At 52.2% G+C, this 17,211-nt stretch overlaps 1 protein-coding gene and 2 non-coding genes across 3 annotated transcripts in view; 1 reads left to right on the top strand and 2 right to left on the bottom strand.

The window, feature by feature from the left end:
• Nucleotides 1–11,668, bottom strand: part of MPZL1 (myelin protein zero like 1) — a 41,940-nt gene extending 30,272 nt beyond the window's left edge. The window contains exon 1 of the mRNA XM_037378064.1: nt 11,532–11,668. Within this exon, the coding sequence (XP_037233961.1) occupies nt 11,532–11,664 (133 nt within the window). The 5' untranslated portion in view covers nt 11,665–11,668. The remainder of the gene's footprint in view (nt 1–11,531) is intronic.
• A 4,352-nt stretch (nt 11,669–16,020) lies between these two features.
• On the top strand, nt 16,021–16,092 carry TRNAP-AGG. Its single transcript has one exon. It is a non-coding gene; the product is annotated as a tRNA-Pro (tRNA).
• A 440-nt stretch (nt 16,093–16,532) lies between these two features.
• Nucleotides 16,533–16,604, bottom strand: TRNAP-CGG. Its single transcript has one exon. It is a non-coding gene; the product is annotated as a tRNA-Pro (tRNA).
• Nucleotides 16,605–17,211: the final 607 nt, after the last annotated feature.

The following is a 17,211-nucleotide window of genomic DNA, read 5'->3' as shown; positions in this document are numbered from 1 at the left end:
AGCTACTTCTCGCTTTCGCTGCTTGCTGCACTGCTGATCCTGTGCTGTGCTGCTCCCTGCGCCGTGCCCGGGAACACTTTGATAACGGCAATGGCGATGCGCCGGGGCTGGCAGGTGGCCAGAGCATCGCTGCTGTTCCTGTGCTGCTGTACTGGACAGACTGGAACTCCAGTGTGAGCTCGAGTCAAAGGGACTGTGACCTGTGGATGAGTCCACGTGGGAGCAGGACACCCCAAAGCCCCTGTGGCCGTGAATAAGTCCATGCCAGAGCAGGTATATCTCGGAGCATCTGTGGCCGTGGTTATATCTGTGCTGCAGCAGGTATGCCTCTGAAGCGATTGTGGCCCAAGGACAGGTCCATGCTGAAGAAGGCACACCTCGAAGTGGCTGTGGCTGTGGACAAGTCCGTGCTGCAGCAGGTACACCCTGAAGCATCAGTGGCTGTGTGTGAGGTCAGGCTGGAGCACCTCAAAGCGTGTGGCCGTGGATGAGCCCACGACAGAGCAGGTACAACCCTGGAGGGACTGTGGCTGTGGGCAAGGCCATGCTGGAGCAGTTTGGTGGTGATGGCCCATGGATAAGGCCATGTTGGAACAGGCACACCTCAAAGTGACTGTGGCTGAGCCTATGCCGCAGCAGGGATACCCCTGGAGAGACTGGTTCATAGCCGAGGCTCCACTTGGAGCAGGGACTGCCCCAAGGGACCGCAGTCTGTGGATAAATCCAAGCCAAATCAGGAGTTCAGTGCAATGTTACACCCTAGGGCTGGTCTGAAGGGACCAGGGGTGGAGATTTTAATGGATATACCTTTAAATTGTTGTAGTCCATGATGTGAGTTTCATGTTATAGGAATGACGACAGCAGGAACCACCTGAACCACTGGAGGACAAGCCTTACAAAAAGCAGTGCAATTGCAGCAGTGACCCAACCTGAGCTGGCTGTGATGCCCGATAACCCCACACAACCTCTCCTCTCCTGAGTGACCACCATAAGAGAGCGCGTTCACGGACTAAGTGAACTCAATGGACATTTCATAGACTACAGACTACCCCTGTAAAAATATCTAAGGGAATGATATTTGTGTATTATATCAAATGATGGGGAGGGTAGTGGTGGTTAATGAGGTTGTATTGGAAAGTGTGGCATGATGTAACTGGTATGGAATAAGGGGTGGATAGTGTCCTGGTTTCAGCTGGGAGAGACTTAGTTTTCTTCTCAGTAGCTGGTGCAGGGCTGTGGTTTGGATGGGGTGTGAGAACAACGCTGATAACACACTGATGGTTTTAGTTGTTGCCGGGTGATGTTCACACTAAATCAAGGACTTTTCAGTTTCTCGGGCCCTGCCAGCGAGGGGGCTGGAGGGGCACGGGACACTGGGAAGGGGACACAGCCAGGACAGCTGACCCCAACTGGCCAAAGCGGTATTCCTTACCATGGGACGTCATGCTGGCTATATAAACTGGGGGAAGAAGGAAGATGGGGACATCCAGCATTATGGCGTTTGTCTTCCCGAGTCACTGTTCTGTGTGCTAGAGCCCCGCTGTCCCGGGGATGGCCGAGCCCTGCCTGCCCGTGGGGAGTGGGGAACGAATCCCTGGGTTTGCTTTGCTTTGCTTGCGTGCGCGGCTTTTGCTTTGCCTATTACATTGTTCTTATCTCAGCCCTTGAGTTTTACATTCCTTCCCGATCCTCCTCCCCATCCCTCTGAGCAAGGGGCAGCGAGCGAGTGGCTGCGTGGGGCTGGGTTGCCGGTCAGGGCTAAACCACGACACGTACTAAGAATTCATTGACATCATTTAGCCTTAACATGGAAGTGAAATCCATGCCAGCCATTCCACCCAGGAGCAAACCATGCTGTATTTCATAAGGAAAACACACAAGTATTAAGGAGCCACGTATGTCAGCGTAACAAAAAACACTGTCTGACCATCTCCACACTAGAAATCCATCATAGCACTATCTGGTCTGAAGTCTTATTAGGTGTATAGATATAAAAATGCATATATACACATATATTTCTAAATCTATGTCCTTGCCTGTCATTGTGGTGGGTTGACCCACAGCTAGCTAGCTGCCAGATGCCCAGCCAGCCACTCTCTCACTATCCCTTCCCAAACAGGACAGCTGCAGAAAATAAGATGAAAATGGTCACGGGTGGAGGTAAGCACAGGAAGATCACTTACAAATTACTGTCCCAGGCAAAACGGACTTGACTTGGGGAAAATGAATTTATTACCAATTAAGATAGAGTTGGATGGTACAAAACAAAGACAAAAATTAAAATATCTTTCCATCATCCCTTTTTTTACCCCCAGCTCAACTTCATTCCTTCATTCCCAACTACTCTACCTCCTCCCCGCTCCCAGGTAGCCAGGGGGAGATGGAGAGTTGTGGTGAGTCCATAATAGCTCCTTGCTCCTCAGACCTTTTCCTGCTCCTGCATGAGCTCTTCCCAAGAGCTTGCAGTCCTTCTGGAGAACCTACTCCCGCTTGGGGTCTCCACAGGCCATGGCACTGATACCTGCTCCAGTGTGGTCCTCTTGATGTGCTGCAGGTGAATACCTGCTCCACAGTAGTTTCTCCCAAAACTTCCAGGGGCTGCTGGGGAATCTCTTCCCCAGTACCTGGAGCACCTTCTCCCCTCTTCCTTTGGGGTTTGCAGTGTTGTTCTTCACACTTTTTCCTCTCTACGTCATTTTTTGTTGTCCTTCTTTCCAATCAGAGACTTGTGGATGTGGGGGATGACAGCTCCACCAGCAATGGTGGCTTTGATCACTCCTCACTCCCTGTGTGGTGCTTTGTCCTTCTTAAACATTATCACAGAGGTGCCACCAGCTCAGCGGAGAGGCTCAGCCGTGCCCTGCGGTGGATGCAGTGGAGCGGGCTGGAACTGGCTGCATCAGGCACAACGCAGCCCCAGCCTCTCCTCACAGAGGCTGTCCCTCCACCCCTGCCACCAAAACCTTAACACCTACACCCCATACATTCAACTATAATGCAAAGCAACATCAGCTACAGAAACAACAACAAGACAAAGTCACACCAACCAATCTTGACATGTAAGTTTCCAAGCAACTAAAATGAAATTCCACGGCTTCAAAGGAGGACAGAACAGTTTAGTTTCTCTGTCAAATGCCAACCACCAGAACAGCTTTTTGCTGCTGCCACAGCAGCTCCGCAGGCTGCCAATCTCGTCAAGTAATTCAGGCTGCTGAAGGAAAAGGCTTCCTGTCTTCAGTAACGCTGCCAGTCCTGCAGCACCCTACCAGCGCTACAAAACAGAAAGAAAATCTGCTGACACCTAGCCCGTGAACACCTACCACCTCCTGCTGCCTTGCTGCTGGGAACATTCATCCCCCGAGCAGAGACGAGCTCAGAAGAGCATCTGCTAACACAACGCTTGCTTTCCCTTGGCCGCTTTGCACATTCAGCCAAGCTCTGCCTGACTCAACGATGAGGGGAAAAAAATAGCATCTTGTTCACCCCATGTGAAAGGAAATCAGTTTCATTGAGAAGCCTTAAGCAGGCTGTGACAAAGCTGCCAAAGCAGTCAATAACATCCACGAATCTCAGCCCCGCATGCCCCTGTGTGCCTACTTTGACAGAACTTAAAAGATAAGTCTGCAGAGTCACTAAGCTTTGGTACCACCTTCTGCTCCCAGGCAGCAGAGCCAGTTTTCAAAGTGGTCTCCTCCACATGATGCAGAGCTGCTCACTGCTCTACCAAGGGGCAGCAGAAGAACCTATGCTGAGATTTACTTCCAAAGCCCATGCTTTTCATCAGAAATGAGGAACAAGCATGAGAAACTGCAGAGAATGTCTAAGCTCCCTTGCTGGCCAGGCCACAGATTCCTTGTTCAGTCCCAAGGAAATAATTTCACTGGTGTAACGCTCTCTCAACCTGGAAAGCATAAAATTGAGATGCTTGTAAAGGTGCTGAGATCCCAGAACAAGTAAGCATAGTTGCACTGCTTCATGCTCCAATTACAGAGTCAGTCATATGTCAGGTTTGGGCAGATGCTCATTTAGTCTTGAAGCCAATAACATCTAGCCCTGTTCTAGTAACTCTTCCTTGGGGATCACAAAGAATACTTCCCTGGCGGTGCTGCAGACTGGGACACCAATCAGCAGCTCAGGTACTTTCCAAACCAGACATCATATTTTTCCATTCAACAGCCCTTAAGTGGTTTTCCTTCCATGACCCAGTAAGTTTACAAGTCTTCAAGTAAACAGTTCTTGTTGACAAAGTCAAACCAGAACAGTGAAAAACCCAAAGGGGCAACATAAGCAAAGCCATTGGAAGTGCAAAGGGTAACCGGGACAGCTGATGGCAGCTGTTCTACCTCCAATCTTGCAATACTAACAAAGTCACTAACACACATACCAGATTACTCCTTGGGCACAAGGAAAGACTCCAGAAAATGGGAATTAAGATTAAAGAAAGGCTACATGGAACAAGATGATCGAGAAGACATCTTAGAAGAGTCTCCTTGAAACACACCAAGTTTTTCCCAGGGGAAAAAAAAAAAAAAAAAAAAAGATACCATTAAGCTTGCTTAATTAAAGACCTGAGAGAAGCTGGCTACACATGCTCAACACGTGGCAGAGAGAGTAAAGAAAACATCCCACCATCATAAACATTTCCTAGAATTACTACAGCAATCTACTAAAACTGTCACAATGTCTACTAAAGAAATGAGAGTACTGAGGATCAGAAGTTGCAGGAAAAAGGAAACCCCAAAACCCAACCAAACAACAATAAAACAAAACAAAAAAACCCCCAAGGTGCAGAACAGTAGAGTGGGACACATCACTGGCTGGAACAAAAGCTTCCCTCTAGGTCAGCACTGGTTATTAGTACTATTTCAATTGAAACTGTGTTAAAAGTACCAGTCATGTTGCCAACTGCTGATGGTGTGCAGCAACTTTTTGACAAAATCTAGCATTAGCAGCATGGAAGCTACCAACTTCCAAAACAAACTTGGCAGTACAATTTAGGATACACAAGTTTCACAAGGAGATACAGTGTAAAAAGGCTACATACCAAACAGACCTAAGCGGCTGCCCTTTCCGCACCCCCTCCCCCCCTTTTACAATAATCAATCCACAGAATTGCAACCAACTCAGGGACAACAAATCTCTATACACCAAGAAACATTTGCAGAAGATGCACTCTGAACCATCCAAGGTATTAGAACCATTTCAGTACCAGTCACGCCCACCTGCCATCATTCCTGACCCAGCATCACGTCCACCTCTTGCCAAGTATTGGTATTTCCACCAGCCTGAAAGGTGAGCACAGAGCTTTTTCCTGCATACAGAGGGACCTGGTTAAAACCTGTTAAATAAAATCCCACCACTTAACAGAGCAAGGAGTTAGAGACAGCTGAAATGAAGCCCTCCAAGCGATTACCCTCATCAGCTAACAGGGTAATCAGTCACATGGCTCACCTATTCTGGTGTGACTAGCAAGTGACTTTCAGCAGTTCCAGCAAATCCAAAGCTCTCTGAGGATGAGATCCCTTACTGCTCCATTGACTGCTGCACGCCTGCAGCCAGCTCTGGCACCTTCTTCACAGCAGTCTTATGCTTACTTGCTAACCAAACTCGCCAATTTACTTGCTGAGCAAACTGACAACTAGCTATAACCTGCAGCAGTGCAGCCACAAAACCAGAAGAAAAAGCCCATGCTATGTATTTCAAAGCATTGTTTCGCAAAAATTTGTCAGTGGTGGTGCCAATTTAAATAGCCCCCTATGCATGTTCGTAACATAACATGATAAATCTGACCAGGAACTAACCCATGTTCAAAACAGCCCTTTTTCCATTGTTTTCATTTAAACCAGACCAACACCCTAACCCTGTCTGATGTAAACCATACTTGAACAACAACAATTAAGCAACGTTAGGAAGCACCAAGTAGTACTAAGTAACTAAGCAGGACCTGCTTCAGCTGGCTCTTCCCAGGAATGCTTCTCTTTTGTGAAGTATTTACAGCCTCCCTTGTAGCATACTCTACATCACTTCCCCAGTTTACACATACGAGGTCATTTCTAGAGCCATCCCTTTGATTAGGGCAGCACCTTAGTCTGTGCCTGTGCTGACTTTGCCAAGCAGCAGGGTGTGCAGGATCTCCATGCAGCCATCATCTCCAACACCTTCCACCCTGAAAGAGTCAAGCAATCCTGTAAAACCTCTACCAGAAAACTTCAAGACATAGTTACCAGTCAGATTTTAAAAATTCTGCAGCACCTACAGCTTTATAGAGTTTTATTACCAAGAGGGAGCCTCGTTCACCGTCTTTCACTTGCACACATTACAAAACCAAGTTACTGAAAAGCGTAACAGCTGGGCAGCAGCCAACTGAAGATAAACACCTCTGGCACTGGCCATTTCACCTACCTGGAGTTCACCTGCCCTGATTTACCTCCACCTTGTGAAATGAAAGTGCTTAGGAAAGTGTCACCAGCCACCACCCACAAAACTGCTGCACTGCCCAGAGTTTAATCCTCCCTTAAGGATCAGAACCTCAATCTGATTTCAAACACTGAAGGTAGGGTGTAACCAATGTGCCAGGGCAAACTCCCTTAACATCATGCGTGTAAAGCACCAGCAAACATATCGCAAAGCATCTTCTGCAGGGCTGGAGGTAAGGAGTTCAAGAGAACAACCAGCCTTCCTGTTTTACCTGCACACTTTAAGCCAAAGCAACAGCACCAACTGGAAAGTGCCAACTCAAGAGCTAAATAAAAATGCAGGAGCTGAAAGGCACAGCAGCACAAGGGAACAATATACGAGGGTTGTGGGCTAACCCCAGTGGGCAGCTCAGTCCTCCCTGCTGCCCGCTCGCTCCCCCCACCCCACACACACCCCCAGTGGGATGGGGGAGAGAATCAAAAGATTAAAAGTGAAAAAACTCACAGGTACAGACAAAGACAGTTTAACAGGTGAAGCAAAAGCTTTCACTCTCTGCTGCCCATCGGCTGGCAGCTATTCAGCCATCTCCAGGGAAGCAGGGCTCCATCAGGCCTAACGTGACTTGGGAAGACAGATGCCCTAACTCCAAACAGCCCCTCTTCCTCTTTCTTCCCCACCAGCTTTTATTGTTGAGCATGATGTCCTGTGGTCTGGGATATCCCTCTGGTCAGCTGGGGGCAGCTGTCCCAGCTGTGTCCCCTCCCAGCTCCTCGTGTCCCCCAGCCCGCTGGCTGCTGGGGCAGGGTGACAAGCAGAAAAGGCCCTGGCGCTGTGTAAGTCAACGTAAAACAAGTAACCAATGTAAAACCTTGGTGTGTTATCAAGGCTGTTTTCATCACAAATCCAAAACATAGCACCATACAAGCCACTATGAAGAAAGTTAATTCTATCCCAGCCACAAAGAGTACCAATACATTTCTTTGATATAAACAACTTCAATTTAAAAGAAAAAAAAAAAAAAGTGGCTTTTTCAGGACGTGTTACTTTTTCAAGTAACAGAACGGTCCTGCCACTTTAAAGATAAAAGATTGGGCAGGGGGGTGTGGGTGTGTAGGAATAAAAAAATCTGTACAACTAGGTGAAATCACCTGAAGGGTCATCTTTCAACCACCTCTGACAGCAAACAAAACTGACATTGACCCTGCCTCGAGATCCATACCCATAGCACGCTGGATACAGCTTACCGCTAAACCCTAGTCTGAGTGAACACTTGCTCTTCTAAGTAACTGCTCTTTTGAGATGACAGTAAATCAGTGAAATTAAGAGTTCTCCAAGCCTCTTCGCCAGCAGCAAAGCTGGTTCAGAACTTCTTGTCCTCTCCTGCCACAGCTTCCTCTTAAACAAGACGTTAGCATCCTCTCCATTGTGCTCACCACTACCTGTGGGGTCACACCAACCCAGATCCACAAACACACACAAAAAAGACAGACAAAAACCATAGGATGCAAATGTTTTCATACCCAGACCTTCCAGCTTTCTGATGTATTCCTAGGATATCCTGAGTTAGCATTCAATAGTTGGAAAAAAAAAATGTATTTTTTTTCTTGCAGACTGTTTACTGTTAATTACATGTAGGTGGTAGAAAGAGCCATGTAAACCACATCATATCACATTCTGAGAACTCCCACAATGAAGAACATTTACTATCTACTATTATCAGTCAGGATAAAGTAAGTCCAGACAGACAGTGGAATTGCTGCTTAACACAATCGGTTGCAATTCAGATAACAAGAGACACACACATTGCTACTTACACAGAGGGGCCAAAACCCAGCCATTTTACAAGTCGGCACTAAACCACATTTTATTATCACCAAAACATTAAGCTAATCTTTTCAGCATACTCCAAGAACTTCTTGCTGCTGCAAGTGAGGTGACCTGAGCAGCAGCTCCACCCTCAACCCAACCAGCAAGGAGAAGAGTTTATCTACCTTATCACTTTCTCCCTTTGCCGAAGAACCTGCTTAGCACTGCAGGCAAGGAAGTCTTCCCACCTGCAGCATCAGTGGGCTCTGCCTAAAAGAACTAACAGCTCCTGACAGGGCGAATACAGCAATACTGACTAAACCTGGCACGAACATGAAGTGAGCATTGGAACACCGACTTACACTGTTATTTTCAGGAAACATTTCAAGCAGCAACTGAAACGTGCAGGTGAGCTCAAAGCAGTAAGTAATAGGCACTTGAGCTATCTAACATCTCAATACCCCTCTGCTTATTACTGGCCTGTGCATATGTGCACATGTACGTGAGTGTATATAAAAGGGGTAGTAGGAGAACGAAAAGAAAAAGAAGAAAAAAATATGGCTTTTGTTGGCATCAAAAAGAATAGTAGAAATATCAGTAATGACTAGGCATTCTTTGAGACTTTTAGAAGCAAACAGGCACCACCCTCACGTTAGAGACAGATACAAGTATTGCTTTAAGTGATACCTGTCTTACAAATTCAGGATCGCAAAATAATGTATTTTCTTGATATTCTTGACTAGTTGTTCAAGGCTCACCCACCCATGCAAGAGATTATACCTAGATTAACTACTACTGCTACAAATGTCCACAGATCCCAAACAGTACCTTTGACAATGATCCTTCATTCTTACAAGTAAACGAAGCAATCAGATTTTCAGGTGACTGAGCCTAAACAAGCAAGATGAATGCACACATGCAGGTACACACAAGAAAATAAGCTTTAAAACCCGTTATCTGCACTTATCTGTGAAGCAACAGTGACCCACTTGGCTTGGCAAAGCAGACTGTGATGTGAAACTGGGCCTGTACAACACAGTCCCCTAAATGACGTTTCTGTCTCACTGCAGGTTATTTGCCACAGAAACAGGTCTGTCGTCAAGCACATGAAGAGGCAGAAGAGGAGCCACAAGCCACAGCAGTGAAGCTATGTACAACGCGTCACCCAGCCACACATCACTTCTAAGCAACCGAGTGGCAACAGCCCTCTGAAAATGCCACTTCTGCCTTTGCGCCTTTGCCCCTTTGCTTGGCAGTTTTTGATTTCTGAACCTCTCGCTAGATGAAAATCCAGCATGAGGCAAAGGGACTGGGAGGTGGGTCCTTAAAAAACTGCAGGAACCTGACCAACATGCTGAAAGGCAGAGTATTTATAACCCTGGGCTCCTTATAACCCCAAACTCTAGAGAAGGTCACCTTTTCCCTACCAGTCACCAAGGTACTTTGCATATGCAAAAGAGATGAAAAACCAGCACTCTGGTCACTTATTCCCATGCAAAGACGTTAACCTTGTGCCAACTCCACATGTGGACAGAAAAAATAAAAGTGCTTTTTCAAAGCATACAGGAGGATTAAGGATACGCAGCTTAAACACAAAGAGAAGAAGCCAACATAGGAATAACTTCTGATTTGGAGTTAGAAAAAAAACAGCAACAGTTGTAGGGATGGGAACAGAAATACGGTTAAACGCAGTTCAACACAGATTAAGACAGTGATTTTAACACCCATTTATTCCTTTAAATTGCAGTCTCACTGTTTAGATAGTCTCCACCCTAGGGAGGGTCTCTTCCAAAAGAATATCTTGTAGACTTCCTTGGTTTTAAGATACTATATTTGGTTACATACCTTAGACTTTATAGAATGATCTACTGCTCCCAGCTACCCATAGCATTACTGTAGTTGTACCTTTTGTTGTGGTCAGGGGAAATATGCTCCTTTCTTCTCTTGTCTCCATATTTATTTTCAAAGAACTTGGTTTTACTGTAAGCTATGCATGTATCAAGTCTAGCTACTTAATTCTAAATACTAACAAGCCTCAGCAATCTCTACTTACGTTCACTGCAGAATGCACTGAACTTAAATAAAACCAAACAATGCTATTTAGAAATAAGTAGTTTAAAGTTTCTTACCACTCAGCACAGCTCCTTATCAAGCCTCTTTCCAGACGGCCTGTTTCACAGCGTTCCATATGAACTGAGAAGGCTTCTTTAATGATTCTTACTGACATACATTGCAAAGTTTTACCCACTAAGCAATTAATGCCAACGAAAAAAAAAATCTCCAGGTGCCGTCCCGTCACTGCCCATGCCTAGCACCGACACAGTGAGCTCCCTGGGGAATCCTGTGCCCTCTTTTCGTTTCAGAACAGCTGCAAGGTAGAAGAACCCTGCGCCCTGTCAGAGCGTAAGCCACAGCCAAGCCCAGCATCGCCCTCGCCGTTTCTACCGCTCCATCGCCTTGCACGCCTTCTCCGTCTGTGTGAGTCAGAAGCACTTCATTTCGGCTGATGTAAGGCCTCCTCGACCCAAATACATCGCCACTGCCCGAATCAAAGGTGTTTTCTAAGTCATTTACCACAACTGCAGCGTCCCCGCCTGCCGGGCACCCCGGCCGCGCTGCGCCTTCCCTCAGCGCACAGGGCTCCCGCCCGGCTGCCCAACTCGCCGAGGCAGAGCTGTCGAGCGCAGCCCCGCGGGGCCCACGCAGCCCGCCCGTGGGACCCCCGGGCCGGGGGCCGGCCGCGGCAGGGCCCGCGGGGTCACAGCCGCCCTCCCCGCCGGGACAGCGCGCCTCGTCCCTCAGGGAGCCCGGGCGCGGCCGTGCCGGGTGTCCCGCCGGGGCCCGGCCGGCCGGGGAGCGAGCAGGCTGCCACAGCCGGGCGGGAACACGCACCCGCGGCGCGGTTCAGAGGCGGGCGGGCAGGGGGGCACCGAGGCCGTGCCCCCACACACACACACGCACACGCACACACCCCGCTCCGGTAACCCGGCGGCGACGGGGAACGGCACGCAGAGGGAGGAACGGGCGGGCGCCCCCCGCGCCGGCCGGGGAAGAGCCGCCCCACCTCGCCGGGCCCCGCGGCGCCCCCCACACGCCGGGCCGGGCCGGGCCCCCCCCCTCCCCAGCGCGGATCGGGGCGGGCGAGCCCCGCCGGGCCCCAGCCAGGCCGCCGAGCCCAGCCCGCCGCCCGCCGCGCCTCGGGTAGGGTCGCGTCGGGCTGCTCCCCCCGCCGCATCCAGCTCCGCCCTGGCTACGAGCGCAGCCCCGCGGGCAAACGGCGGCCGGCCCGCACTCCCTCCATCCCTCACCGGCGGTCAGCGCGGCGGCGGCGGCCAGCAGCCAGGCCGAGCAGGGGAGCCGCGCGGGAGCGGCGGCCGCCGGGCGCCCCGCGATGTCTCCAGCCGCTGCCATCTTCCAGCCGCCACCTCCCCGCGCCCCCATTGTCCGCCCCCGGCCGCGGGCCCGCCCCCCCCGCGCCCCGCAGCCCCCTTCCCTCGCCGGGATAGGGCTCCGCCGCTGTCACTCGCACACACCTCCCGCATCCCCCTCGCCCCCGCCCCGGCCCTGCCCCGCTCCTCCCTAAGGATTGGTCGGCGGAGCCATCCGTTAAATCCAGGCGTCCTATCAGGGCAGGGATCGTACTGGCCCGCCCCCCGAGCCGGGCACGTACTACCCCACCCACCCCCCACGCCCGGCGGGTGATGCTGCGGGAGCGCGGACGCGGGCCCACCGTGCCCGGGCGCAGGAGCGCGGCGGCATCCCCGTCATCCACATCATCTCCACCATCCCCACCATGTCCATCACGTCCATTCTGCCCAGCATCCCCAGCATGCCCAGCATCACCACGACGATCCCCACCACGCCTAGCCATGCTGGCAGGGCCGGGGGGCCTGGGAGCACCAGGTCTCGCTGCTGACAAACCCTTCAGCCTCCGCAGGCAGCAGGACAGGACCCCGCCAGGTACGGCCGCAGCCAGCCCACGACCGTCTTCGCAGGGGTGCCCCGCCGAGACCCCTCTTGTTCCTCCCCGTGAAGGCAGAGAGCCTGCTCTGGCGTGCAATGCCCGTCCGGGCTCCCCCAGCAGCAATCCCGCGACACCGACCACCTTTGCCTTCCGCCTGAAAATACCGACGTGGCATGTCACCCCCCTCCCCCCGATGGGGCTGCCTGCTGTTACAGCCCCCGAGACCACGCTTCCACCCTTCCGTCCTTATCCCCATGCTTCACTCCCTCTCCTTGGGGATCCACTTTGCACACAACAAGCCCTTTTGCGAAGCTGTGTATTTCGAAGCAGTCGCACAAGCACGGCCGTACTGGGAGGCTGCTGCTGTACTGGGAGGCTGCTGCTCGCTGCACCCAGGCTCCGGCAGCACGCGGTGCCCTGGGCTGGCTCCTGCCCAGTGCTCCGCGGATGCTGGTCCTCACCCAGGGGCACGTGGCACTGGTTTCTCTGCCACTCTCTGGCCACCTGATCACATCTACAGACAAAAGAGGTCACAGGAAAGCCCCGCTACTATGTGCCATGTTGGGAAGGGCTGTGATGAAGCAAACCCCTGTGGAAAAAAACCAAGACAAGCTGTTTAAACAAGACATGTTGTTTGGTTGGGGTTTTTTTTCCAGCTGTGATGCAAGACACCAGGTCACAGTTCGCACTGGATTTGAAACGTAATGGCATATCATTATTTACACCCTGGGGGGAAGCTCTGGAGTGTGTTCCTCAGCTAACCATTGTGCATGTTTTCTAGAAACGCAGGCTGCCAGAAATCAAGGGCAGCAATTGGGAATAAAGATTAAGGCCAACTCTTTGTATCACAAGATTATCACCTTGTTTGGTTGCCTCCTCATTGGAAGTCACCCTCTGACTTCCCTTGCACAGGTGAGTCTTTAGCCAATTGATCGATATCCTCACTTCCCAAACGGAGCAGGAACTCACAGGCAGTGATAAGACTCTCATCCCAAGGACTTTTGCCTCAATACTCCCTCAGAGCTCTTCCTTTCCATGGAAACTCCACCAGCCCTTGCAGCTCTCCTCAGTGATTGGAAGTGCTCCACCACCACGGAAGCACGTTGATACCCAGAGTTCATTATTTACCTTCAGGTCCTTCAGTACTGCACAGTTTAAAAATGTTCTATCCCCTGAACAGTCCAAGCTTCACCTTTCTAGGCACTTTTTCAAGATGGCCAACCTAAAGTGTTTTTTTAAAAAACAAACAAACAAAAAAAACCCAACCAAAAACCCAAACATCCTTTTTCTGATTCCCAAATTTACTGTCCTTCACAGAGCTCTCACGTTCTCTTTTTGTGTACTAATGAGCCTGGGCGCCCCTTGCCAGAGGATTCCTGCAATCTCTCCCTTCCCTGACAGAGCTGAGGTGACATTGCCACAGGTACAGCCCCTACGACTGCTCCATCTGCTGGGTGGCAGTACTGCTCTCCAACGCAGAGAACGTCTGCGAGAGTATCTGGTCTACTTATCGTAGGCTATTTTCCATCCAGATAGTAATGATCAAATTATTGTCTCCCACTGTTTCCAGAGAGGAAGCAGGGTGCTGAACAACTTAATCTGCCCTGGGAACACATACTGCATGTGTATGCTATGAGGTGTTACTATTAAGGCTATGACAAAAAGAGCTGGGAAGACCTCTCGGAGCAAGCTGCTAAACGCAGAGCCTACAGGCTGTACTACACAATTCCTTAACTCATCTCAGCGCACAACTCCCCGATAACCTAACCAAATAAAGGTCTAATGGCTGCCATCCTTTTTCCCTCTAGCTATGCAACTCTACCCTCTGTCTAGCGATAATACTGGGATTTATCACATTTCTTAGAGATTCAGCTCACTTAGCTGGCAACGGACTCATTTTTTCTGCCTGCGTATGGACAGGTGGGGAGTTACTTCATGCTGAATCCATTCCCTGTAAGGTCAGACAAGCAGCAGTGACAGAGCACTGGGGCAAGAGAGACCACAGCAGCCTCCTGCTAGACTGCTGTCATGCTGCCTAACTGGTTTCTGAGCTGTCTTCCACGCTGTAAAGTCAGCATTCGGTCCCACAAGAGAAGGAAAAATGCTTTTGTCTCTTCTTTGTTTTCACTGATTACAAAAGGAAGCTCTAAAAAAGTGTGTGTCACTGGGGAGGAGATTAAATACATTTCTTTGTGGTTGCTGGTTTTGTTAGAAATTCAGACCTTTGTTAGCCTGCTGTTCTGGAGCGCTCTCTAGTAGCTCGCCAGACAGAGCAAGCAGGATTACGATGTCAAACAAAGTAAGTGTAACATCTTCTAGGAGGAGAAACAAATACGTTCAGACGGATTTCACATTTTTAATGGTTTTGATTATTTTCTATTTAGCCTGCCTGTCTGAACCTCCTAGGAGAAATGTACAGTAGACACTGTTTAATGTGCAGAGATACACATTCCTGCAGAAAACACCCCACCCGACTCGCTCGTTTAGAAACAGTAAGAGAAGAACATGAGGGACAAAGGAAAACCAGGCTGTTTGTAAAAAGAACTACTGGGTGTCTATTGCATTACTTTTTCCTCTACAAGCTGGGAGAAATTGTGACTGGCAAACAGTGCTGCATTCATCTTCACTCTGGTTAGACACAAATGCAGTGCTGCTTTCAAAACTCAGAGCGGGCAGCAGCACGGTAGTTGCATATGGTGCTTGAAAAGTTTGGTAATTATTTTTCCATAACTCGATTAAGAAGAATGTCTTGGATCGCTCACTGTGCAAGCGTACGCGTTCCTCTGGAAACGGAACGGAACCTTGTAACGGAAAAAGGTGCTAAGAATGAGCTATTCCAGCTCTGAACCGATGCTAAGGAACGACTGGAGCCACAAGTATTCTTGATATCCGTGATATATTAAAAAGCCCATACAATGAAAGCTATTATTTTTCCTGCCTCTCCCTTGTACCCTTCCTCCCAGTTTCTTGCAATATGGGCAAAGTAAGTTTAGCAATGTTATTCTACGGGCACAAGAGGCAAGGCAGCACTGACCTCTCGCCTGACCAGCACTGTTGAGTGGGACGTACAGAGGTCGCATAAAACCTTCCCGTCAGGCAGGAACCGAACGCCACGGCAGCTCCGAATGACAGAATTCAGCCGTGAATTTGCCTCCTTTGGAAGGGGTCCGTGGTCGGCCTTGCTGAGGCTGATGGCTCGGCCTACACCCAGCGGCACGCAGGGGCGGCGGGGTTCCCCCAGCCCTCGGAAGGCACCCGGGGAGCCAGGCCCGGCGCAGCAGCGGTGCGCGGGCCCCATCAGCACCGCGGAACGCAGCGCCCCGCAGACGGCTGCGAGCTGTCCCGACACGGCCGCGGCGGAGGGTCGCCGTCAGCCCTGCCCCACCCCCCCTCGGTGGGCTGCTGGCCACAGCGGCCCGCTTGCCGGCCACACGGGGCAGGCGCTGAGGCGGCCGAGCCCACCCCTCACGGGCAGCCGTGCCGGCCCGCGCTGAGGTAAAGCGGCGGGAGCTGCGGCCTCCGCTGCCCGCGAGGAGCCAGATCACGGCGCGGCGCCCGCCCGCCGGCGCTCGGCTGCCACCAAGCCCGTGTGCCCCTCGCCTTCGCCGACGGGGCTTCTCGCCCGTCTCTGTTACGAGCTCCTAGGCATGGGCTGTAGTAGAAGACACAGCGCACAGGCCTGTCCCCGTCCCAGCCGACGGCCCGCACCGCCTCCGCCTGCGGGCAGCCCCCGGGGCTGGGCCGGTGAGAACCGGCGTCAACTGCGGCTGGGCCGGGCCGGGCGGCGCCACCGGAGCGTTCCTCTGCAAAGGAGAGAAACACTCTCACACGGCGGCTCGTTGGTCTAGGGGTATGATTCTCGCTTAGGGTGCGAGAGGTCCCGGGTTCAAATCCCGGACGAGCCCAAGTTTTTTTTTACCGTTTTTTTTTTTTTTTTTTCCCCTCGCAACAGCCTTAATCCTTCCCCGCCCCGCTCGGCCAGCGCCGCGCTCCCCGGGCACGCAGCGGAGGCTCCCGCAAGCAGCGAAGGGACGCGGGCAGGACGTATCATGAGACACGCTCCTTTGTAACGCGCGGAAGAAGCGCTGGTAACCCACACGGCAGAGCTCACCCTCCCGCCGTGCGCCCCCACTTCACCCCGCCCGCCGCGCCGCTGCCCCGGCCTCTCCCCGGCCCCCGCAACCCCACTGTCGCGCCGCCCAGCACGGCGCTGCCCCTCGGCCCCGGCCCCTTCCCCCCAGCCCACACTCCCGCTGCGGGCGGGCCCGAGGCGCCCAGGCACAAAAGCGCAGGCGGGCACCGCGGCGGCAAAACGGAAGGCGCTGCCGCGCCCCCTTCTCTCAGCGGGCTCGTCCGGGATTTGAACCCGGGACCTCTCGCACCCGAAGCGAGAATCATACCCCTAGACCAACGAGCCGCTCTCCCTTGCCTCCTCCCCAGCATACTATTTCATTCACTTCCCGCCTCCTCCCGCCCAGCGCTACCCAGCCCCCGCTGGCGCCTTCGTAGATCTGCCCTCCCCCCCACCAGACTCCCAATGGTTCCGCCCACCGCTTCGGAAGACACCATTCTTCTCCCTTACTGCGGAGGCTGATGCTGTTTCTCCTGCCTCTCCGCCCCCCCTCCGCCCGCGCAGGGCAACCCGTGGCATCGCCCTTCCCCCGACCCCTACGGCTCCGCTTGGTAGAGACGATTCCGAGTGCCGGGGTGGGGGGTGGGGGTGGCGGGCCTCGTGGCGCCCCCCGCGCAGATACCGCTCCTGCGCTCTTCCGAGGGGCGGAGGAACGCCCCCCCTCCCGTCCCGGGCTCGTGCGGGCCGCGCGTGCCGGGCAGGCACGGCCCCGGGGTTCGAAGCCGGGCGCGCTCATTCTCAGCGGATGGGCAGGGGGGAATGCGGGACACACAGACACACGCACACACGTACACCACCACCCCGCACCCCCCCAACAGCTTTGGTTTCTCCCGGCCGCGCTGTGCGGAGCCATGAGGCGCTGCCGCCCCGCTGAGGTGTGCGGGCGGGCGGA

The sequence above is a fragment of the Falco rusticolus genome, chromosome 2 (assembly GCF_015220075.1).
Source record: "Falco rusticolus isolate bFalRus1 chromosome 2, bFalRus1.pri, whole genome shotgun sequence".
NCBI lineage: Eukaryota > Metazoa > Chordata > Aves > Falconiformes > Falconidae > Falco > Falco rusticolus.
Note: the sequence above shows the minus strand (reverse complement) of the source record. Positions and strands in the feature narration are given on the sequence as shown.